This window comes from Pristiophorus japonicus, chromosome 10, assembly GCF_044704955.1.
Source record: "Pristiophorus japonicus isolate sPriJap1 chromosome 10, sPriJap1.hap1, whole genome shotgun sequence".
Taxonomy (NCBI): Eukaryota; Metazoa; Chordata; class Chondrichthyes; family Pristiophoridae; genus Pristiophorus; species Pristiophorus japonicus.
Window position 1 is genome coordinate 191454938 of NC_091986.1, and position 23776 is coordinate 191478713.

Sequence of the window (23776 nt, forward strand, 5' to 3'; positions counted from 1 at the left end):
AATTTGGCAGATGGAGTATAATATTGGAGAATATGAGGTTATCCACTTTGGTAGGAAAAATAAAAAAGGTAAATTATTTTTTAAATGGGGAGAGATTACAAAATGGTACAGTAGAGGGATCTGGCGGTCCTCGTACATGAAACTCAAAAATTAACATGCAGGTACAGCAAGTAATTAGGAAAGCAAATGGAATGTTGGCCTTTATTGCAAAGGGGATGGAATATAAAAGTCCTGCTACAACTGTACAGGGCGTTGCTGAGACCACACCTGGAGTACTGCGTACAGTATTGGTCTCCTTATTTATTGTTATCATTTGACGTGGTTCAGGGAAGGTTCACGAGGTTGATTCCGGAGATGAAGGGATTTTCATATGAAGAAAGGTTGAGCAGGTTGGGCCTATACTCAGAAACATAGAAAATAGATGCAGGAGTAGGCCATTCAGCCCTTCGAGCCTGCACTGCCATTCAATAAGATCATGGCTGATCATTTACCTCAGTACTGTGGAAATGTATTTTTATCTAAGCTGATACCATACGGTATTTGTGTGCCTTTTGATCAAAATGGAGTCCTGGCCCTTCCAGAACTTTCTGCATTTTAGCAGTCAGCTTGCATAAACAGCTAAACCTGGTTTGAGATGGCTGATGGCCATCAGACAGCTAGGAGACAAGTCATGCTGAGACAAGTAACCCCCCCCATGGTGCTCTCCTATTGTCTACACTACAGGAGTTCCATGTCACCCCACCCTTATCTTCTAGCCATTATCTTCTTTCCGAGACCTCATCCATTTGATGCAAACAGATAAACTGACCAGGAAATTGGAACAATCCTGACACAATACAAGACAGGTGATAGCCCATTACCTATGACTCATGGAGTAATGGCTGGCTAGCCAACTGATAACCCTGACAAAAGGAAATATCTGGATACCATGTCAGGACCAGGATATAGTAATTAACTCTATCTGTATTCACTGACTGTGAGACAGAGCAATACACAGGGAAAGGCCATAACTTTGGTTTTACTGTATAAATATCTTGTTAAACTGAACCATTGCGGAGGTGTTCACTTAGCCCTTGACTGAGTGTAACCTACCCCTTGCGAGCAAGTAAATTAAAGAAACTTCTACCGGAGCTGTAAGTGTCGGAGTCATTCTTTTCGGAGATCGAGATTTCGACAGTACCCCTTTCCTGCTTTCTCTCCATACCCCTTGATCCCTTTAGCCGTAAGGGCCATATCTAACTCCCTCTTGAATATATCTAATAAACTGGCGTCAACAACTCTCTGTGGTAGAGAATTCCACAGGTTAACAACTCTGAGTGAAGAAGTTTTGCCTCATCTCGGTCCTAAATGGCTTACCCCTTATCCTGAAGACTGTGACCCCTGGTTCTGGACTTCCCCAACACTGGGAACATTCTTCCTGCATCTAACCTGCCCAGTTCTGTCAGAATTTTATGTTTCTGAGAGATCCCCTCTCATCCTTCTAAACTCCAGTGTAGAAAGGCCCAGTTGATCCAGTCTTTCTTCATATGTCAGTCCTGCCATCCTGGGAATCAGTCTGGTGAACCTTCGCTGCACTCCCTCAATAGCAAGAATGTCCTTCCTCAGATTAGGAGACCAAAACTGAACACAATATTCCAGGTGAGGCTTCACCAAGGCCCTGTATGTACAACTGCAGTAAGACCTCCCTGCTCCTATACTCAAAACCCCTAGCTATGAAGGCCAACATGCCATTTGCCTTCTTCACTGCCTGCTGCACCTGCATGCCAACTTTCAATGACTGATGTACCATGACATCCAAGTCTCGTTGCACCTCCCCTTTTCCTAATCTGCTGCCATTCAGATAATATTCTGCCTTCATGTTTTTGCTCCCAAAGTGGATAACCTTACATTTATCCACATTATACTGCACATGCATTTGCCCACTCACCTAACCTGTGCAAGTCACCCTGCAGCCTCTTAGCATCCTCCTCACAGCTCACACCGCCACCCAGCTTAGTGTCATCTGCAAACTTGGAGATATTACACTCAATTCCATCATCTAACTCATTGGAGTTTAAAAGATGGAGAGGTGATCTTATTGAAATGTATAAGATTCTGAGGAGGCTTGACAGGATAGATGCAGAGAGGAAGTTTCCTCTTGTGGGGGAATTTAGAACTAGTGGGCATAGTCTCAGAATAAGGGATCGCCTATTTAAAGTAGAAATAGGAAGAATTTCTTCTGAGAGTCATGAATCTTTGGAATTCTCTACCCCAGAGAGCTGTGGAAGCTGGGTCATTGATTATATTTAAGGTGGAGATAGACAGACTTTTGAAAGATAAGGGAGTCAAGGGTTATGTGGAGCGGGCAGGGGAGTGGAGTTGAAACCAAGATCAGATATGATCTTATTAAAAGACGGAGCAGGCTCGAGGGGCCAGATGGCCTACTCCTGCTCCTATTTCTTATGTTCTTATTGTTATATATGTGGACTTGTATTTACTCTGTACAGCCACCAGAGGGCTCATCCTCTGGAGTCTCAAGGGATTATGGGATCCCTTGGGAGCACAGGTATTTAAGGAAGCTTCACAGGCTGAAGAGGCACTCTGGAGACCTGCAACAAAAGACTACGGTCACACTTTACTTTGAGCTCACAGTATTCAGTCTGACTCTTTCTCCATACACTACAACTGGCGACGAGATACAGATAGCAAACCCAAAGATGCAGAGAACAGTGGGCATCGTGGAGAAATTCTCGAAGGAAGATGATTGGGAAACTTTTGTGGAGCGACTCGACCAATACTTCATGGTCAACAGGCTAGATGGGGAAGAGAGTGCTGCCAAATGAAGGGCGATCCTCCTCACTGTCTGTGGGGCACCAACATATGGCCTCATGAAGAATCTGCTCACTCCAGTGAAACCCACGGAGAAATCATACGACAATTTGTGCACACTGGTTCGAGAGCATTTGAACCCGAAGGAAACCGTTCTGATGGCGAGGTACCGGTTCTACACCTACAAAAGCTCTGAAGGCCAGGAAGTGATGAGTTATGTCGCCGAGCTAAGACGCCTTGCAGGACATTGCGAATTTGAAGGACATTTGGAGCACATGCTCAGAGACTTTATCGTACTTGGCATTGGCCACAAAACCATACTTCGCAAACTTTTGCCTGTAGAGACCCCAACCTTTAGTAAGGCCATAGCGATAGCCCAGGCATTCATTGCCACCAGTGACAATACGAAGCAAATCTCCCAGCACACAAGTGCTGCTACAAGTACTGTGAACAAAGTGATGTTGTTTTCGAATCATAACGTACAGGCCGTTCACACATACCTGCAACTACACGTCCGCAGATGTCTCAGAGTCCACCATCAAGGGTGATGAATGCAAAGCCATTAACACCTTGTTGGCGCTGCAGGGACGATCATCGTTACCATTCATGCCGATTCAAAGAGTATGTTTGCAAGGGTTGTGGAACAATGGGACACCTCCAAGGAGCGTGCAGGCAAGCTGCAAAGTCTGTTAAACCTGCAAACCACCATGTTGCAGAGGAGGACAGATCAACAGAGGATCACAACGAACCAGAGCCTCAGATAGAGGAGGCAGAGGTACATGGGGTGCACACATTCACTACGAATTGTCCCCCAATAATGCTGAATGTTGAACTAAATGGACTCCTGCTGTCAATGGAGCTAGACACGGGCGCGAACCAGTCCATCATGGGCAAAAAGACTTTCGAAAGGTTGTGGTGCAACAAGGCCTCAAGGCTAGTCTTTACTCCAGTTCACACGAAACTAAGAACTTACACGAAAGAACCGATTCCTGTAATCAGCAGTGCTACCTTAAAGGTCTTCTACGATGGAATGGTGCACAAGCTACCACTCTGGGTGGTACCGGGCGATGGTCCCATGCTGCTCGGCAGGAGCTGACTGGGAAAGATACGCTGGAACTGGGACGATGTCCGAGCGCTACCGCCTGCTGACGAGACTTCGTGTGCCCAGGTCTTAAAAAATTTCCTTCGCTGTTCGAACCAAACATCGGGAAATTCCAAGGAGCGACCCATCCATCACAAGGCGAGAGCAGTACCATATATGATGAGAAAGGGTAGAGATCGAGCTAGACCGGCTGCAAAGAGAGGGCATCATTTCCCCGATTGAGTTCAATGAGTGGGCCAGTCCTATTGTCCCAGTTCTCAAGGGAGACGGCACCGTCAGAATCTGTGGCGATTACAAAATAACTATCAATCGTTTCTCCCTGCAGGACCAATACCCACGACCAAAGGCCGACGACCTCTTTGCAACGCTGGTGGGAGGAGAGACGTTCACGAAGCTGGATCTGACTTCAGCTTACATGACATAGGAACTGGAGGAATCATCGAAGGCCCTCACCTGCATCAACACACACAAAGGTCTTTTTGTTTATAATAGATGCCCGCTTAGAATCCAATCGGCGGCGGCGATATTCCAGAGAAACATGGCAAGCTTACTGAAGTCCGTCCTGCACACAGTCCAGCTTGGTCACAGGTCGGAACACAGTCGAGCATCTGCAGAACCTGGAAGAGACTCTTAGTCGACTCAACCGCGTGGGGCTCAGATTAAAACGCTCGAAGTGCGTTTTCCTGGCACCTGAAGTGGAGTTCCTGGGAAGGAGGATTGCGGCGGAGGGCATCAGGCCGACCAACTCGAAGACGGAGGCAATCGAGAACGCACCGAAGCCACAGAATGTGACGGAGCTGCGGTCGTTTCTGGGACTCCTGAACTACTTTGGTAACTTCTTACCAGGTCTCAGCACACTGCTAGAACCACTGCATGTCTTACTACGAAAAGGGGACGAATGGATTTGGAGCAAAAGCCAAGAAAACGTCTTTGTAAAAACGAGAAAATGGATATGCTCAAACAAATTGCTTATGTTGTATGATCCATGTAAGCGTTTGGTACTAGCATGTGATGCGTCGTCATATGGCGTCGGGTGTGTATTGCAACAAGCTAATGATTTCGGGAAACTGCAACCGGTTGCTTATGCATCCAGGAGTCTGTCGAAGGCTGAGAGTGCCTACAGCATGATTGAGAAAGAAGCATTAGCATGTGTCTATGGGGTAAAGAAAATGCATCAATACCTGTTTGGGCTAAAATTTGAATTGGAAACTGACCATAAGCCACTTATATTCCTGTTTTCCGAGAATAAAGGGATAAATACCAATGCATCGGCCCGCATACAGAGATGGGCGCTCACGTTGTCCGTATACAACTACGCCATCTGCCACAGGCCAGGCACAGAAAACTGCGCCGATGCTCTCAGTAGGCTGCCACTGCCCACCATGGGGGTGGAAATGGCACAGTCCACAGATCTAGCCATGGTTATGGAAGCATTTGAGAGTGAGCAATCACCCATCACTGCCCGGCAGATCAAAACCAGGACAAGCCAGAACCCCTTATTATCTCAAGTCGTGTGCTTCACAGGAGCTAGGCCAGTGTCCCAGTGGAATTGCAGGAAGAGTTAAAGCCGTTCCAGCGGCGCAAAGATGAAATGTCTATACAGGCAGACTGCCTTCTGTGGGGCAATCGAGTAGTGGTCCCCAAGAAAGGCAGAGACACCATCAATTACCTCCACAGTACCCACCCAGGCACCGTAATGATGAAAGCGATAGCCAGATCCCACGTGTGGTGGCCCGGTATCGATGCGGACTTAGAGTCCTGCATTCACAGATGTAATACATGCTCGCAGTTAAGCAATGTACCCAGGGAGGCGCTGCTAAGTTTATGGTCTTGGCCCTCCAAATCGTGGTCTAGGGTACATGTTGACTATGCAGGCCTGTTCTTGGGTAAAATGTTCCTTGTGGTTGTAGACGCGTACTCCAAGTGGATTGAATGCAAGATAATGTCGGCTAGCACATCCGCTACCACTACTGAAAACCTGCGGGCCATGTTTGTCACTCATGGCTTACCCGATGTCCTGGTGAGCGACAACGGGCCATGTTTTACCAGTGCTAATTTCAAAGAATTCATGACCCGTAACGGGATCAAACATGTCACATCTGCCCTGTTTAAACCTGCGTCCAATGGTCAGGCAGAGAGAGCAGTGCAAACCATCAAGCAAGGCTTGAAGAGGGTAACTGAAGGCTCACCTATCAGACGCGCCTATCCAGTGACCTGCTTAGCTACCGCACGAGACCCCACTCACTCACTGGGATCCCACCTGCTGAACTGCTCATGAAAAGAGCACTTAATACAAGGCTCTCGTTAGTTCACCCTGATCTACATGAACAGGTAGAGAGCAGGCGGCTTCAACAAATACAGGATCTCCGACTTCAATCTCGTGACACATTTGCGCGATCATGGTAATGATCGCGCAAATGTGTCACGCGAGATTGAAGTCAATGATCCTGTATTTGTATTAAATTATGGACAAGGTCCCAAGTGGCTTCCCGGCACTGTCGTGGCCAAAGAGGGGAGCAGAGTGTTTCGGGTCAAACTTTCAAATGGACTCATTCACCGGAAACACTTGGACCAAATCAAACTCAGATTCACAGACTATCCTGAGCAACCCACCTTGGACCCTAACCTTTTTTGATCTCCCAACATACACGTCAGTGGCAACCGGCACTACGATTGACCACGAAGCAGAACTCATCACCCGCAGCAGCCCTGCAGGGCCCAACACACCAGGCAGCAAAACAAGGTCAGCTGCACAGCGAGGGCCCAACAAATGATTCAACGACAGCAGCTTTCACACCGAGACGATCAACCAGGGCAAGAAGGGCCCCAGATCGACTCACATTGTAAATAGTTACACTATTGTATTGGGAGGGAGTGTTGTTATATATATGTGGACTTGTATTTACTCTGTACCGCCACCAGAGGGCTCATCCCCTGGAGTCCCAAGGGATCCCATAATCCCTTGGGAACACAGGTATTTAAGGAGGCTTCGCAGGCTGAAGAGGCACCCTGGAGACCTGCAATAAAAGACTATGGTCACACACTACTTTGAGTTCAGTGTTCAGTCTGACTCTTTCTCCATATACTACACATCACTTCCATGCAGCACTCTACATTCGGATCCCAACTGTTAATCAACCCTGTGCATCTTGGCAACATTATGCTTGCCTATCTTTTTCATATTTGAATTTAAGGTATCCAATTAGATGGAGAAAAGAGGCTGGCTGAATGGACTGTTATACCTTGATTGGCACAGGCCATTTGGGCTAACTAGTCCATGCTGATGTTTATGCTGCACTTGAGCCTCCTCCCATCCTTCCTCTCTAACTCGCTCAGCATAACCCTCTATTCCCTTCTCCCTCATATGCTATCTAGCTTACCCTTAAATGCATCTATATTTTACACCTCAACTACTCCCTGTAGTAGCGACTAACATTCTCAACACTTTTTGAGTAAAGAAGTTTCTTCTGAATTCCCTATTGGATTTCTTAGTGACTCTCTTATATTGGTGGCCTCTAGTTTTGCTCTTCCCCACAAGTGGAAACTTTCTCTCTGTCTACTCAAATCAAAACCGTTCATAATTTTAAAGACCTCTATTAGATCACCCCTCAGCATTCTTTTCAAGCGAAGAGAGACCCAGCCTTTAAGATAACTGAATTTTGTTTCCTGCATGGTTAGATTACATCAGCAGACACCAATTTGCATGGCGACTATACAAAAAGTTGTTACAAAAAATAAGTTAAAATACTAAGCATTGTGAACACCAAATCAGGAAAACTTTTAATGTGCAATTTGTTTTTTCCATACCAAATAGTTACATAAGAAATAGGAAATAAGAGCAGGCCATCTGGCCCCTCGAGCCTGCTCCGCCGTTCAATAAGATCATGGGTGATCTGATCTCGGCCTCAACTCCACTTCCCTGCCCGCTCCCCATAACACTGGACTCCCTTAAGTTTCAAAAATCTGTCTATCTCCACCTTAAAAATTCTATTTCCAGTTTCAAGAAATCAACATCAAAATTAAAATAATTTCTACAGGATTACCAGGCAGCAGACCGACTCAGTGTAAAATGCATGGACTTACCGAAACAATATAGTGACTTTGTACAGCCACAATAGTTAGTGGAGTCCATTCCCACAAATCCTCAAACAACATGCTCACAATCTTGTTTAGGCTGTTGGGAGGTAGGTCAGATGACATCATAAAACATCACCTGACTGCTGAAGTGGGACTATTACCTTATACTCACTCCCTTTTAGCATTTGTTTTTAATTAGCCATCAAAACTCAGTGCACACCATCATAAAGCCTACATTGAAAGATTTGGGGCTGAATTTTCCGTGGTAGTAGCAGGCACGATCAGTGGCGGGTCAGGTAGGAAAGTTGTTTTTTTGGACAGTGGGTCAGGAACGATCTGCAACTGCGGGGGACCCAATTGAAATAATTATGAGGTACTTTACAGGCATTTAAGAGCCTTTCCTCCACCCCACCTCCTCCCACTTTTTAAATTTCACTGCACAGCCACGAGATTCACACAGCTCGGAACCATATCTGTCAACCTGAGGTGTGACCGTGGCCATTGCTCCAGCTGAATACTTGACAGTATGGAAAACAAATCAAAATAAAAACATGTTTATTTCATCTGCTAACAGATTGATGGTGATTCTGTTCTACTGGTGAATGTTAATGTTTCACTGGCCATTCTTGGCTGTTGCCTTCCAACTGAACAGTAATTACAGTGAATTGATCTGCACTATAAAAAAATGACTTACACCATTTAAATAAATGTGTGTGTTTCTGGTCAGGTTTTTCCTCACAGTATACTGTGATTGTCCAGTTACACATTAAATCAAGTCATCAACCATAACAATTTAATTCTCATCATTCATTCCACTGGTTCAATTTGCTTCCAGTCCCTGAACATGACTAATGTAATTTTTCAGTCTGAGATTTTAGAGCGGAGGTTCTCTCACTTGTCCATTGTTAACTTCAACGGAAGAGCTGCAGGAATCCCAGAAACACATTGTAAGCACCACTTGCACTGTGTCAGGGATTCCGCAGCTGTTCTGCGGAATTTGCATAAGATTGTAAATCCACACTTTTACACTTACATAAAATTAAGCAGATTTTAAATATATTACCTATACACACACATCTTTTATTTGTACCAGTTACTGATACAGAAATCTATAGATTTGTGACTAAAGCACCAGTAACGTCACAATTAATGTACTTTTAAAATTATGTTCTTGATCATATTTGAAGATGGAGTTATATTACTTAATAAATTTTATTAAAATATTTCTTTGTCACGCATATATAACATAGAAACATAGAAAATAGGTGTAGGAGCAGGCCATTCGGCCCTTCAAGCCTGCATCACCATTCAATATGATCGTGGCTGATCTTTCAACTTCAGTACCCCACTCCTGCCTTCTCTCGATACCCTCTGATCCCTTTAGACGCAAGGGCCACATCTAATTCCCTTTTGAATATATCCAACAAACTGGACTCAACAACTTTCTGTGGTAGAGAATTCCAAAGGTTCACAATTCTCTGGGTGAAAAAGTTTCTCCTCATCTCGGTCCTATATGGCTTACCCCTTATCCTTAGACTGTGACCCCTGGTTCTGAACTTCCCCAACATCGGGAACATTCTTCCTGCATCATTTTATATGCTTCGATGAGATCCCCTCTCATTCTTCTAAATTCCAGTGAATATAAGCCTAGTCGATCCAGTCATTCTTCATATGTTAGTCCTGCCATCCCAGGAATCAGTCTGGTGAACCTTTGCTGCACTCCCTCAATAGCAAGAATGTCCTTCCTCAGATTAGGAGACCAAAACGGCACACAATACTCAAGGTGTGGTCTCAACAAGGCCCTGCACAACTGCAAGACCTCCCTGCTCCTATACTCAAATCCTTTCGCTATGAAGGCCAACATGCTATTTGCTTTCTTTACTGCCTGCTGTACCTGCATGCCTACTTTCAATGACTGATGTACACCCAGGTCTCGCTGCACCTCCCCTTTTACTAATCTGTCACCATTCAGATGATAATCTGTCTTCCTGTTTTTGCCACCAAAGTAGATAACCTCACACTTATCCACATTATACTGCATCTGCCCACTCACCTAACCTGTCTAAGTTACCCTGCAGCCTCGTAGCATCCTCCTCACAGCTCACACTGCCACCCAGCTTAGTGCCATCTGCAAACTTGGAGATACTACACTCAGTTCTTTCGTTTAAATCATTAATATATATTGTAAATAGCTGGGATCCCAGCAATGAACCTTGCAGTGCCCCACTAGTCACTACCTACCATTCTGAAAAGGACCCGTTTATTCCCACTCTCTGCTTCCTGTCTGCCAACCAGTTCTCTATTCACGTCAATACATTACCCCCCAATCCCATGTGCCTTAATTTTGCACACTAATCTCTTATGTGGGACCTTGTCAAAAGTCTTTTGAAAGTCCAAATACACCACATCACCTCTACCAGTTACATCCTCAAAAATTTCTAGACGATTTCTCAAGCATGATTTCCCTTTCATAAATCCATGCTGACTGGGACCGATCCTATCACTGCTTTCCAAATGCGCAGCTATTACATCTTTAATAATTGATTCCAGCATTTTCCGCACCACCGATGTCAGGTTAACTGGTCTATAATTCCCGGTTTTCTCTTTTAACTTTTATTACATTATTATACAGTAAAGAGATTGAATTAAAAATTCAATGTGGCCATTGTCCCTTTAGGGATCCCGGCTTAAAACACGTCATGAATGACGTCACCAGATCCGCTACATCTAATTGGGCCGGGTAACATGCTGGACAGGCTTAATAGGCCCCATTAAGGTAATTTCATTCTGTCCAGCGGGATTGGGATCCACCACAGACATCGGCTGCACCGGACCCGCCAAGGTAAGGAAAATTCCGGCCTAAGAATTATTTGCAATCACTGCAAAGTTCAATAATAATGTATAGTCCATTACCAGAAGGTCTCAGGCAAACTTGCTCAAGCTCAAAATGGCGCTTGAGCAAATGAAGCTAGAGACCATCTGTGGCATACGAAGAGAGGGGGTTTCTGAAGTGCACCTTTCAGAAAACGGTCACTACTCGGGTAACAAATATGAAGGGGAGAAATCCTCTGAAATCACTTCTTCAATAGTATCCAGAAAAATGGACCTATATGCCCAGATTTGCTTGCATATAACCAATGCATTACTTCAAAAGCATATCATTGCATGAAATCCTTGAAGAATGGTAGCATAATACATTAAATAATTGGAAGTACATAGTCAGTGGTGTCCCTTATTGAATTCACAACATTTTTTTAATTAAATAAAATTAACTTCTCATTACTTTTCAACTGATCACCCTTAAAAAATACCTCTGAAAAATGTATGCTGATAACACCCAGCTCCACCTCACTCGACCCCTCCACTATCTCTAAATTATCAGACTGTTTGTCCGACATTTAGTACTGGATGAGTAGGAATTTCCTCCAACTAAATATTGGGAAGACCGAAGCCATTGTCTTCGGTCCCCGCCACAAACACTGTTCCCTAGCCATCAACTCCATCTCTAGCCCTAGCAATTGTCTGAGGCTGAACCAGATTGTTCCTAACTTCTGTCAGATTTGACCTCGAGATGAGCTTCCATCCACATGTCCGTGCCATCACCAAGACCGCCTACTTCCACATTCGTAACATCGTCCGACTCTGCCCCTGCATCAGCTTATCTGCTACTCAAAACCTCATCCATGCCTTGTTACTTATAGACTTGACTATTCCAACGCACTGCTGGTCTCCCATCTTCCATAAACTTAAAGTCATCCAATACTGTGCTGCCTGTATTCTAACTTGCACCAAGTCCTGTTCACCCATAACCCCAATGCTCGCTGATCTACATTGGCTCCCAGTTAAGCAACGTCTTGATTTTAAAATTCTCAACCTCGTTTTCAAATCCCTCCATGGCCTTGGCCCACCCTATCTTTGTAATCTCCACCAGCCCTACCACTCATATCTGCGTCCCTCTAATTCTGGCCTCTTGTGCATCCCCAATTTTAATCACTTCACCATTAGCAGCCGTGCCTTCAGCTACCAAGACCCTAAGCTCTGGAATTCTCTCCCTAGAACTCTCCGCCTCTCTTTCCTCCTTTTAGAAATTCCTTGAAACCTACCTCTTTGACCAAGCTTTTGGTCATAAAATCAGAATAGTACAGCACAGGAGGCCACCAATTGGTCCTTCGAGTCTGCGTCGACTCTTTCGAAGAGCAATCCAGTTAGTCCCACTCGCTGGCTCTTTCATGATTTTAAACGCCTCTACCATATCCCTGCAATTTTTTCTTTCACGTATTTATCTAATTCCCTTTTGAAGGCTACTATTGAATCTGTATCCACCATCCAATCAGGCAGTGCATTCCAAATCCTAACCAGTCACGTAAAAATGATTTTTCCTCGCGTTGCCTGCTTATTTGCCAACCACCTTAAATCTGTACCCTCTCGTTATCGACCCTTTAACTATTGGAAACAGTTTGTCTTTATTTAATCTATCTAAACCTTTCATGATTTTAAACACCTCTATCAAATCTTGTTTTAGCATTCTCTGCTCCAAGGAGAACAATCCCAGCTTCTTCAGTCTATCCACATAACTGTAATCCCTTATCAAGTGTCAGCTGTGGTTCAGTTGGTAGCATCCTCACCTCTGAGTCAGAAACTTGTGGATTCAAGTCCCACTCCAGAGACTTGAGCACAATAATCTAGGTTGACACTCGTGTGGTGCTGAGGGAGTGCTGCACTGTCAGAGATGCTGTCTTTCGAATGAGAAGTTAAACCAAGGCCCTGTCTGCTCTTTCAGGTTGACATAAAAGATCCCATGGCACTATTTCGAAGAAGAGCAGGGGAGTTCTCCCTGACGTCCTGGCCAATATTTATCCCTCAAATCAACAACACTTAAAAAAAACAGAATATTTGATCATTATCACATTGCTGTTTGTGGGAGCTTGCTGTGCGCAAATTGACTGCCGCATTTCCTACATTACAAGTGACTATACTTCAAAAAGTCCTTTATTGGCTGTAAAGCATTTTGGGACATCCAGTGGTTGTAAAAGGTGGTATATAAATGCAACTTTTTCTTTTATCCCTGGAACCATTGCAGTAAATCTTTTACAGAAACATAGAAAATAGGTGCAGGAGGAGGCCATTCAGCCCTTCGAGCCTGCACCACCATTCAATAAGATCATGGCTGATCATTCCCTCAGTACCCCTTTCCTGCTTTCTGTCCATACCCCTTGCCTGCTTTCTGTCCATACCCCTTGATCCCTTTAGCAGTAAGGGCCATATCCAACTTCCTCTTGAATATATCCAATGAACTGGCATCAACAACTCTCTGCGGAAGAGAATTCCACAGGCTCACAATTCTGAGTGAAGAAGTTTCTCATCTCGGTCCTAAATGGCTTACCCCTTATCCTTAGATTGTGACCCCTGGTTCTGGACTTCCCCAACATCGGGAACATTCTTCCTGCATCTAACCTGTCCAGTCCCCTCAGAATTGGATATATCCTATCCAAACCCATTTGCCAATCTCTCAAATGTTTTTGTTTTATCTTAAAACACTCCTATAAAGCGCCTTGTGGCGTTTTACTACGTTAAAGGCGCTATATAAATACAAGTTGTTGTGGTCAAGTTTTGAGTGATTAACGCTCCTGTGAAGCGCCCTGGGACGGTAAAGGCGTTTTATATGTACATTGTTGTTGTTCCTGGACTATTCAACACACTACTGTGTCACCATGGGGGACAGTTAGACTCTCATATCTCCAGTGTCCATAAGGTGCAGTCCATCAGTGCAGCGCCTCTGTCAGGGACATTGCTGGCCGATCGCAGTCTGTACCAGTGCTCAGCGGAGGCCCACTGTCTTCCGCCTACCTGAGAAGCTGGTTGCGATGACGGATACTGCTCCAACCTCAACCCGCCCACCGTATTTCACCACCTTGCTATTAACATCGTACCTCCAAGGCGGACGAGCAAACGAAGGATCGACCACAACCTCCCCAACCTCGCTTGGCTTCTTCCCTCAACTCCGATCAGAAAATAAACCTTACACGCAGCGACGCTGACGTCACCCCCCTCAACCCCTTTTGCGCGCATGCGTGGCCTTGAGTGCGACGCATTCCTGGGAGTTGAAGTCCTGCCACCCCGCGCAGCGAGGGGCGCCCTCCGAACCAAAACTACTAGTCCCAGGGTGCAGCGCGGGAGTTGACGTTGCCGCTGTCCCAGGATTCAGTGCGCGGGACAGGTTGGCCTGGGGCAATCGCGTGATAAAATAACTCGGTGCAGTGACTGAGGAGTGGGTGGGTGAGCGGGTGAGCGCAGGGGAAGCGAGGCGGTGGGCGCACGCGCCTGCTCTGGAATATTCGGCGGGGAAGCTCGGGCCGGCGTTCCGCCAGGTGTGCGCGTGCGCGGTCGGTTCTTGCGTTCACTTCAGGGACGCGCAGTGATGCCGAAATATTACGAAGACAAGGAGGAGGACAACCTAGCCTGCTCCGGGGTGAGGGAAGACCTGAGGAGCTGCTTGCTGCAACTCGACTGCGTGCGCAAGGTGTGAAATTACATCCAAAATGTGTGTTTCAAAAAATGATTACTCATGAAGGAGGGGATATTTTTGAAAACCTATCTCTTTGGTCGAGCTTTTGGTCATCTGCCCTAATTTCCTCTTGTGCGGCTCGGTGTCAAATGTTGTTTGATAACGCTCCTGTGAAGCGCCTTGAGACGTTTTCTACGTTAAAGGTGTTGTATAAATGCAGAAAGAAAAACTTGCATTTATATTGCGCCTTTCACGACCACAGGACGCCCCAAAGCACTTGACAGCCAATTTCACAGTCCTTTTGACGTGTTGTAATGTAGGAAACGCGGCAGCCAATTTGCGCACAGCAAGCTCCCACAAACAGCAATGTGACAAGGACGAGATAATCTGTTTTTGTGATGTTGATTGAGGGATCAATATTGGCTAGGATGCCAGGGATAACTCCCCTGCTCTTCTTTGAAATAGTGTCATGGGATCTTTCATGTCCACCTGAGAGGGCCTTGATGTAACATCTCATCCGAAAGACGGCACCTCCGACGACAATGCAGTACTGCACTGGAGTGTCAGTCTCGATTTTTGTGCTAGGTCTCCAGAGTGGGACTCGAATCCACAACCTTCTAACAAGAGTGTTGCCCACTAAGCCACAGCTGACACTGTTATAATCTGAAATGAACTGTCTGAAAGGATGATGGAAGCAGATTCAATAGTCACCTTCAAAATGGAATTGTTTATATACTTGAAAAGGAAATCATTTGCAGGACTATGGGGAAAGATCAGGGGAGTGGGACTAATTGGTTAGCTCCTTCAAAGAGCTGGCCCAGGCACGATGGGACGAAGGGCATCCTGTGCTGTATGTGAGAATGGCAGATCTTCCTGACCATGGGTATAGCAAATATCTGTCACTAAATGTAAGGCTGTTCAGCTGAAATGCATAATGCATTGGAGTTTTCCCTTGGTCTATAATCAGAAGAACCAATTGATCAAATTATTGTGATGTGATTTACTACTAGTCATCTACTGCTTGGTATTTTCAAAATACCACACGCACGCAGTACTGTATGATCAATCGGCTTTTAAAAAATATGTAGTGTGTCACGGTGACTTTCTTGTAAAATGCAGTGTATAGTTTATGCCAAAATGTTGTGATCACGGAGTTTTTTAAAAATGAGTTGATTCTTAGATTTAGAGTAGTTAAATATGTATGTAAAGGTTGTGTTTTGAATTACATAATAGTGGCAATTTTGTGACAAGGCTCTGGCACAGTCTCATTAGTGATGAGCATAATAGTGAAGATAGAATTAACATAGTTTTGTTGCATTTTATGACCCACATTTGCTACTACCTGTAGCATATAAATGTGCAAAATATGGAAAAGCTGAACAGCTTCAAAAAAGCTGATGCAACTCCAAAAAAGCTGAGAACCAAAAATGCTCAACTCTGAATAAATCATCATCATAATAAGCAGTCTCTCGGAATCAAGGAAGACTTGCTTCCACTCTTTTAACATACAAGAACCGCAGTCTGTGTCGCAATGGGACAGACAGTAGTTGAAGGAAAGGATGGGTGGGACTGGTTTGCCGCATGCTCCTTCCGCTGCCTGCGCTTGGTTTCTGCATGCTCTCGGCTGCTTAGTGCCTTCCCGGATATACCTCCTCCACTTAGGACGATCTTTGGCCAGGCACTCCCAGGTGTTGGTGGGGATGTTGCATTTTATCAAGGAGGCTTTGTGGGTGTCCTTGAAATGTTTTCTCTGCCCACCTTGGGCTCGCTTGCCATGTAGAAGTTTGCTTTGGGAGTCTTGTGTCAGGCATGCAAACAATATGGCCTGCCCAGCGGAGCTGGTTGAGTGCGGTCAGTGCTTTGATGATGGGGATAGTGGCCTGGTCGAGGACACTAAAGTTGGTGCGTCTGTTCTACCAGGGGATTTGCAGGATCTTGCGGAGACATCGTTGGTGGTATTTTTCCAGCGATTTGAGGTGTCTACTGTAGATGGTCCACGTCTCTGAGCCATACAGGAGGGCGGGTATCACTACAGCCCTGTAGACCATGAGCTTGGTGGCAGGTTTGAGGGCCTGATCTTTGAACACACTTTGATTCAGGCGACCGAAGGCTGCGCTGGCACACTGCAAGTGGTGTTGAATCTCGTTGTCGATGTCTGCCCTGTTGATAATGGGTTCCCGAGGTATGGAAAGGAGTCCACATTGTGCAGATGACTATGGGGTAATGCTGTGCGGCGGGGTCAGGCTAGTGGAGGACTTCGTCTTACGGATGTTTAGTGTAAGGCCCATGCTTTCGTATGCCTCAGTGAAGATGTTGACTGTGACTTGGAGTTTGGTCTCTGAATGTGTGCAGACGCATGCGTCGTCCACGTACTGTAGTTCGCTGACAGAGGTTGGTACGGTCTTGGATCTGGCCTGGAGACAACGGAGGTTGAATAGGTTCCCACTGGTTCTGTAGTTTAGTTCCACTCCAGCAGGGAGCTTGTGAGTGTGAGGTGGAGTATTGCAGCGAGGAAGATTGAGAAGAGGGTTGGCGCGATGACGCAGCTCTGCTTGACCCCGGTCTGGACGTGGATCGGGTCTGTAATGGATCCGTTGGTCAGGATCACAGCTTGCATGTCATCGTGGAGCAGGTGGGGGATGGTGATGAACTTTTGGGGGCAGCCGAAACAGAGGAGGATGCTCCATAGTCCCTCACGGTTGACAGTGTCGAAGGCCTTTGTAAGGTCAAAGAAGGCCATGTACAAGGTTTGGTGCTGTTCCCTGCATTATTCTTGCAGCTGTCGCGCTGTAAAAATCATGTTCGTTGTACCCCGAAGAGGACGAAATCCGCACTGTGACTCCAGGAGGAGCTCCTCAGTCACAGGGAGAAGACGGTTGAGGAGGATTCTAGCGACGACTTTCCCAGTGGCTGATAACAGGGCGATTCCTCTGTAGTTGCCGCAGTTGGACTTGTCCCCTTTTTTTTAAAAAAATGGTCACGATTACTGCATCTTTGCGATCTCCCGGCATGCTCTCCTCCTTCCAGATGAGAGAGATGAGGTCATGCATTCGTGCCAATAGTGTCTCTCCGCCATACTTTTGTGCCTCAGCAGGGATTCCACCCGCTTCCGTTGCCTTGTTGTTAAGCTGGTGGATGGCCTTTTCTACCTCGTGCAGGGTTGGGGTTTTGCTGAGATGGTGGCGGGTAGCATGCTGCAGGATGGAGTCGAGGATACTCAAGTCAAAGGCAGAGTCTCGATTAAGGGGATCTTCAAAGTGCTCCTTCCAGCGGGTCCTGACTGATTAGTGTCTTCCCGTTCTTGGCCAGCAGTGGGGTGGGGCCTTGGGTGTTTGGGCCGTAGATGGCCTTGACTGCAGTGAAGAAAACTCGCACATCATGGCTGTCGGCCAGCTGCTGAATCTCCTGTGCTTTCTCCACCCGCCATCTATTCTTTAGGTCATGAGTTTTTTGTTGGACCTCGGCCTTAAGCTGTCTGTAATGCTGTTTTGCTGCCCCTGAGTTGGGTTGTTTTAGGCTCAGAAATGCCCTGCGCTTGCGATTATATTAGCTCTTGGATCTCCTGGTCATTCTCATCAAACCAGCCCTGGTTGAGTGACCGAGCGTCTCTTCACACGCATTGATTATGGAGGCCTGGAGGGCAGACCAAGCGCTGTGGGCATTCTGTGTCTCAGGGTCATCAAGGGACGCCAGGTTAGCAGTGAGGCACTGGCTGTATAGGGCTCTCTAAGCTGGGTCTTTAATAAAAGCTTATGGTTAATGCCACTACCTCAAGGTCGCTGAATAAGTTAAATTCCTTTTCATTTCACTTTCTGCAATTTAATTTGTATTTTGCTTTTTGTGAAAACTTTACTCCAATGGCTTTGCATACAATGTATGAAACTTTTGAAGTGTATAGTGTATGAAAAGTAGTAGGTACAATGGGGACCTGAACTTGTCATGACCGCTTAATATTATACAGGTTGAACCTCCCTTATTGGGAACCACCCCTCGTCCGGAACCATTACCGGCCACCGGGTGGCGCATGCGCAGAACTCCAACATGAACAAATTGAAGTCCTTCCTCGCTGCTGACTCCCGCAGTCGCTGGCTTGACCCCTCACTCCACCGCCCCCTCTTTCCCCCCTCCCCCCAACATATGATTTCTCTGCTGCACTCCCAGCCCCAAGCCAGCCAGCCACAATATCCCCTTGCTCAGTACCCGTACCATCCAATTTAACGTGACCACCCCTCGACTGGAAAAATCCCTTATCGGGAACAGGTCAGGTCCCGAGGGCTCCGGATAAGGGAGGTTCAACCTGCAGTTATATCTGCTGTAAATTTCTATTATACCCAATATTCCATCAGTTGTATTGTAGGGAAATGAAGTACACGCAGTGTATTTTTGCATTGGTTGATTTAGAAACTTTTTGAAATGGATAGTGAGTGCACATGGTGCAACATTTATGGGAGTGGGGGAGTCTGGGAGCATGCCACCTATGAAATCTAAATTTCATTAAAATTTTTGCTGCATTTTGAAGTACACTGTGATCCAGCATTTGAAGCCAAAAATAATTTATTCTGCAATGGTCTTACTGGTTGATTTCCTGTGACATTGCACATAGGAAATCAACACCAATTGCAAGAACAACAGAGAGACAAAGGAGAAAGGGATGGAGGGGAGAAAGAGTCTACTTTTGATAGATTTTTTAAAAAAAAAGTCATACACTTGCCCTTTCCAGTACACTTTATTGATCCTCTTACTTTATGTATTGATTGGTAACCTTTGAAATTAGTCTCACTGACTATGGGCATTGTAGCATTATTGGATTTGAAAACTTTCCCATTTCTTACTGCCATTGGTCTGCTCTTTTGCTGACTCTATCAAAGTAGCATCTAGTTACATCAGAGCAGACTTGGCCAGTGGGAGGGGCAGGGTGTTGAGATGTCAGAGATACTGGGAGCAGGGTCGTGGGGGTGGCCCAGGCATTGCTATGAGTCATCGTGCTCTGAGGGCCCTATCTGGAATGCATTGCCTGAAAGTGTGCTGGAAGCAGATTCAATAGTAACTTTCAAAAGGATATATAGTTGGAAGAGGAAACATTTACAGGGCTATGAAAAAGGGGTGGGGCAGTGCAACTAATTGCATTGTTTTTTCGAAGAGTGGCACATGCACGATGGGCCAAATGGCCTCCTTCTATGCTGTAAGATTCTGTAGGAGGCAAATAATTCAACTTTCTGGAAAAAATCAGCCAAAGTAAGAAAACACTCTTTTAGGGGCCACGGCAAATGGAATGGGCAGGGATCAAAACATTATTTGATGAAGTAACGGCGAGGGTTGTTGAGGGTACTGTGGTTGATGTTGTGTACATGTACTTTCTAAAGGCGTTTGATAAAGTACCACATAATAATCTTGTCAGCAATATTAAAGCCCATAGGATTAAAGGGGCAGTGGCTGCATGTAAAAGGAATTGGCTAAGGGACAGAAAGCAGAGGTGAACATTGTTTTTCAGACTGGCGGGAAGTATTCAGTGGTGCTCCCCAGGGGTCTGGATTAGAATCACTGCTCTTTTTTACTTTAGTAATGAGCTGGACTTAGTGAACGTAGACGGACTGGTGAAATGGGCAGGCACGCGGCTGATGAAATTTAAAATAATAATAACTTTTATTTTAAAACGTCCCAAGGTGCTTCACAACAGGCTTACAAGGCATTAGATATTGACAAGGGAGAGGAAGAGAAAAAGCGGGAGAAGGAAGCGTAAAAGGCTCAGGTCTGAAGCGGTGTTAAAATGCGCATGCAGATAGACACAGGTGAAAAAAACTTTAAAAAAATGAAATTCAAATTACATTATAAATAATACAATATAGAGTATACAATAGTAAAATCAGAATAATTAATTACAATTACATAATATACAATAATAAATTTAAGTTTAAAATTACAAAATCAGCAATTGAAGCAAATTAAATAGGTTTTTAGCTTTCTTTAACACAAGTGTGAAGTGATTCATTTTGGTAGGAAGAATGAGAGGTGGTAATATAAACAAAATGGTACAATTTTAAAGGGAGTGCACGAACAGAGACTTGGGGATGCAAGTTCATAAATCTTTGAAGGTGGCAGGAGAAGCATATGGGATCTTTGGCTTTATAAATGGAGGCATGGAGTACACAAGTAAGGAGGTTCTGCTAAACCTTTATAAAACACTGGTTAGGCCCCAGCTGGAGTATTGTCGCTAATTCTGGGCACCACACTTTAGGAAGGTTGTCAAGGCCATGGAGAGGAGATTTATCAGAATGAAACTGTTTCCTGTGGCAGAAGGTTCAGTAACCAGAGGACACAGATTTAAGGTACTTGATAAAAGAACTAAAGGTGACATGAGGAAAAAAACATTGATGCAGCGAGTTATGATGATCTGGAATGTGTTGTGTATCTATAAAGCATGCACTCCCATGTTCCGCCACCAGGGAGCACATCCCCTGACGACCCAAGGGATCCCAGCATCCTTTGGGAGCACTGTATATAAGCCACCCCCCAAGGCCTGTTACTCACTCTGGAGTGTCTTAATAAAGACTGAGATCACTGTTACTTTAACCTCCCTGTGTACAGTCTCATCTGTGATAGGAACACAGTAGAATGTACTGCCTGAAAGGACGGTGGAAGCAGATTCAGTAGTAACTTTCAAAAGGGAATTGGATAAATGCTTGAAGGAGAAAAATGTGCAGGGCTATGGGGAAAGAGTAGGGGAGTGGGACTAATTGGAGAGTTCTTTCAAAGAACTGGCACAGGCATGATGGGATGAATGGCCTCCTGTGCTATATCATTCAATGACTGGGGGGAAAAAAAGCAAGATGTCTGCTCTGAACGTAGACGGTTAGCAACTGTGCTAGCATACCTTCGTGCTGGGAGCAGTACCTTGCAGAATTATTGCCCAAATACCAGTAGCCAAGTTAACTAACTCTGATCAGTATCGATTTTTTTTTTTATTGGACTATAATCGGGTCAAATCTATTCCAATTTACTTACATTTTAACTCGTTTGTATTTCAAGTAGGAAGGAAAGACACCAAAACAATGCTTAAAAGAAGGACACTGCAAGGCATTACAGCTTACTTTCTTTGAATGTAAAAGATCAATGGTATGTAATTTTAAATAGCTAATTTTTAAACTGTTTTATATACACAACATATTTGTTCTACATTTTTTTTGGGAGAGGGGTGGTCCTATTGATCTCTGAACTATTTAGATTTCATAAAATTATAAAGCCAGTTTTATTTCTTTCTAAACTGTATAGTTGGTGTTTAGCAGATTTTCCAACCCTCTTGTATATCATGTCTGAAACTTGTATTTTGATTTGGTGACTGTTTCCCACTGTTGCCCACAGAAGCAGGATGACAACTCTGATGTTATAACAATCGTGGATTTCAGATGATTTTATAAAATGCTTCAACTTCATTCTCAGGGTTTTTTTATTTTAAGTTTACTTCATAAGGAATAAATAATGTCTAGGACTACATTATAAGGTTATAGTGTGTCCAAGAGATTTGGATATCCAAAATTTTAAGTTTGAACCATGGGAGAGTTTCTCTGTAAACATTGTAAACATATTGCTACAATTGTGTTTAGATACTGCATTTCATTAATACCCTACGGATTTTGTTTTAAAGCTGGATAGCCGAACTCGGTTCAGAGGAAGAAAAGGATATTAGCAACCCAACCAAAGTGGAGTAATGCTGCAGAATTTATGTACGGTGATGGCTTCGGGTGACTGTATAAATAAAATAATGCTCACATTTGGTTTAGAAAATCAGTGTTGTATTCAATGTTTGAGTGTTCTCATATGTATGTGGAAAAATTAGTAAAGGAATATTTTTTAAATATATGTTCAATTATTATTCATGCAAAATGCCTGTGTTGATACTTTGTCTTCTGAAATTATTTTGTAAGACACCAGTTAAGAAAGAAAATGATTCCAAGAGTTAATAAATAAATTTCAACAACTGTTCATGTCCTGTATAAGACTTGTACACTATATGCACTACTAATATTACAGGGATAGTTGTATTTACTGAAGAGCAATGTTCTCTTTAATTTTTTTTGGGTGCACGGCCCGTTTAATATATCATGCATGTCTGGTTTTTCCTGTTTAAAAGCCTGTAAGCCGACTTCGCCGGAACTCCAGAGGGCTGCGCAGCTTAAATGGGACATTGCTGAAGAGCTTTTAGAAATCAGAATATAACTATTTGGTGTAGCTTCTTTCCTTGCTTGCAAGACACAGCGAATGGATTTAATTCTGATACTCTAAATAAAAACTATTCTAGGCATGTTGGTAGAATAAGTGAATATGTATCATTCAACATTGTGCAAATACTGTGTACTGCTTTATAATTAGTTAAGACAATTAATTATATTCAACACTGTTAGCAAAAGGGAATCAAGTTAGCAACTATTAATTGTTTTTACTTTTACATTTTTTTGTATTTGGCTGTCTGCTGTAATGTGGCTTTTTTGATGTTGAAAGGTAAATAATATGTAATTTATTTGACGGTATTCCATTCATGTCTTGACATCCTAAAGTGCTTCAGACAGCTAATTACATTTAAAAAATGCAGTCACTTGTTATGTATGCAAGTACAGCAGCTGACTAGCACAAAGCAAGGTACAACATAACCAAATCAGATAAATGTTTTTAGTAGTTATGAGAGATTAATATTGGCCACGTATATTCTAGCCTCATGTCCCGACCTCACTGCTGGTCCGTGCTATATCTTCCCTGGATCCCGACCTCGCTGATGGCCTCGGCCCCCCGACCTCGCTGCTGGTCTATGCAGAGTCTTCCCTGGGTCTTGACCTGGCTGATGGCCCGTGTGGAGTCTTTCCTGGGTCCCTACCTCGTCGCCTACCGATTCTTCAATCCTTGCCGCCTGCTGATCTTCCGTTTCTCGCCGTCCGCCGATTCTCCAATTCTCGCTGTCCGCTGATCCTCCGCTCCTTGCCACTCCTCACTGCTCCTCCAATTCCCGTCGCCTGCCAATCCTTGCTACCTGTGGCCCCCGGTACTGCATGTTTTTACCAGTTTCTTCATCCCTTGCCTCCCGATGCCCAGTCGTTGGGCCAGGATATAAAGGCACACTTTCACCCGGCTTCGAATCTCTCTTCCTCCCTTGAATTTGAGGTAAAGCCTTGTCTTGTGATTTTCACTCTGGTTTAAGAAAAGGGGAACTTCTTGTGTTTCTTCTAGATTTGAGTCATGAGGGAACTGCCCATGGTGGTCTCCTGGGTCTGAGGGAGGACTGAGTATTTCTGCGC

At 44.7% G+C, this 23776-nt stretch overlaps 2 protein-coding genes across 3 annotated transcripts in view; one reads left to right on the forward strand and one right to left on the reverse strand.

The window, feature by feature from the left end:
- Positions 1 to 14040, reverse strand: part of unc50 (unc-50 homolog (C. elegans)) — a 28199-nt gene extending 14159 nt beyond the window's left edge. Inside the window, exon 1 of one of the 2 annotated variants that reach the window (XM_070891604.1) lies at positions 13918 to 14040. The gene's annotated coding sequence lies outside the window, so the exon portion shown is untranslated. Of the gene's footprint in view, positions 1 to 13834 lie in introns of both variants that reach the window. The other variant, XM_070891605.1, reaches the window with a different exon arrangement.
- A 147-nt stretch (positions 14041 to 14187) lies between these two features.
- LOC139274882 (cytochrome c oxidase assembly factor 5-like) lies at positions 14188 to 22932 on the forward strand. Its single transcript, XM_070891607.1, has 3 exons — positions 14188 to 14507; positions 21522 to 21605; positions 22135 to 22932. Exons 1-3 carry the CDS (start codon positions 14406 to 14408, stop codon positions 22174 to 22176), a joined length of 228 nt encoding a protein of 75 aa, XP_070747708.1. The 5' UTR covers positions 14188 to 14405; the 3' UTR covers positions 22177 to 22932.
- The last annotated feature ends 844 nt before the right edge of the window (positions 22933 to 23776 follow it).

Excerpts from the sequence above, each read along its gene's own strand:
- LOC139274882 (XM_070891607.1), top strand. The coding sequence starts at position 14,406 with ATGCCGAAATATTACGAAGACAAGGAGGAGGACAACCTAGCCTGCTCC. Across the intron at positions 14,508-21,521 it reads AACTCGACTGCGTGCGCAAG|GAAGGAAAGACACCAAAACA; the intron begins GTGTGAAATTAC and ends TATTTCAAGTAG. Across the intron at positions 21,606-22,134 it reads TTGAATGTAAAAGATCAATG|CTGGATAGCCGAACTCGGTT; the intron begins GTATGTAATTTT and ends TTTGTTTTAAAG.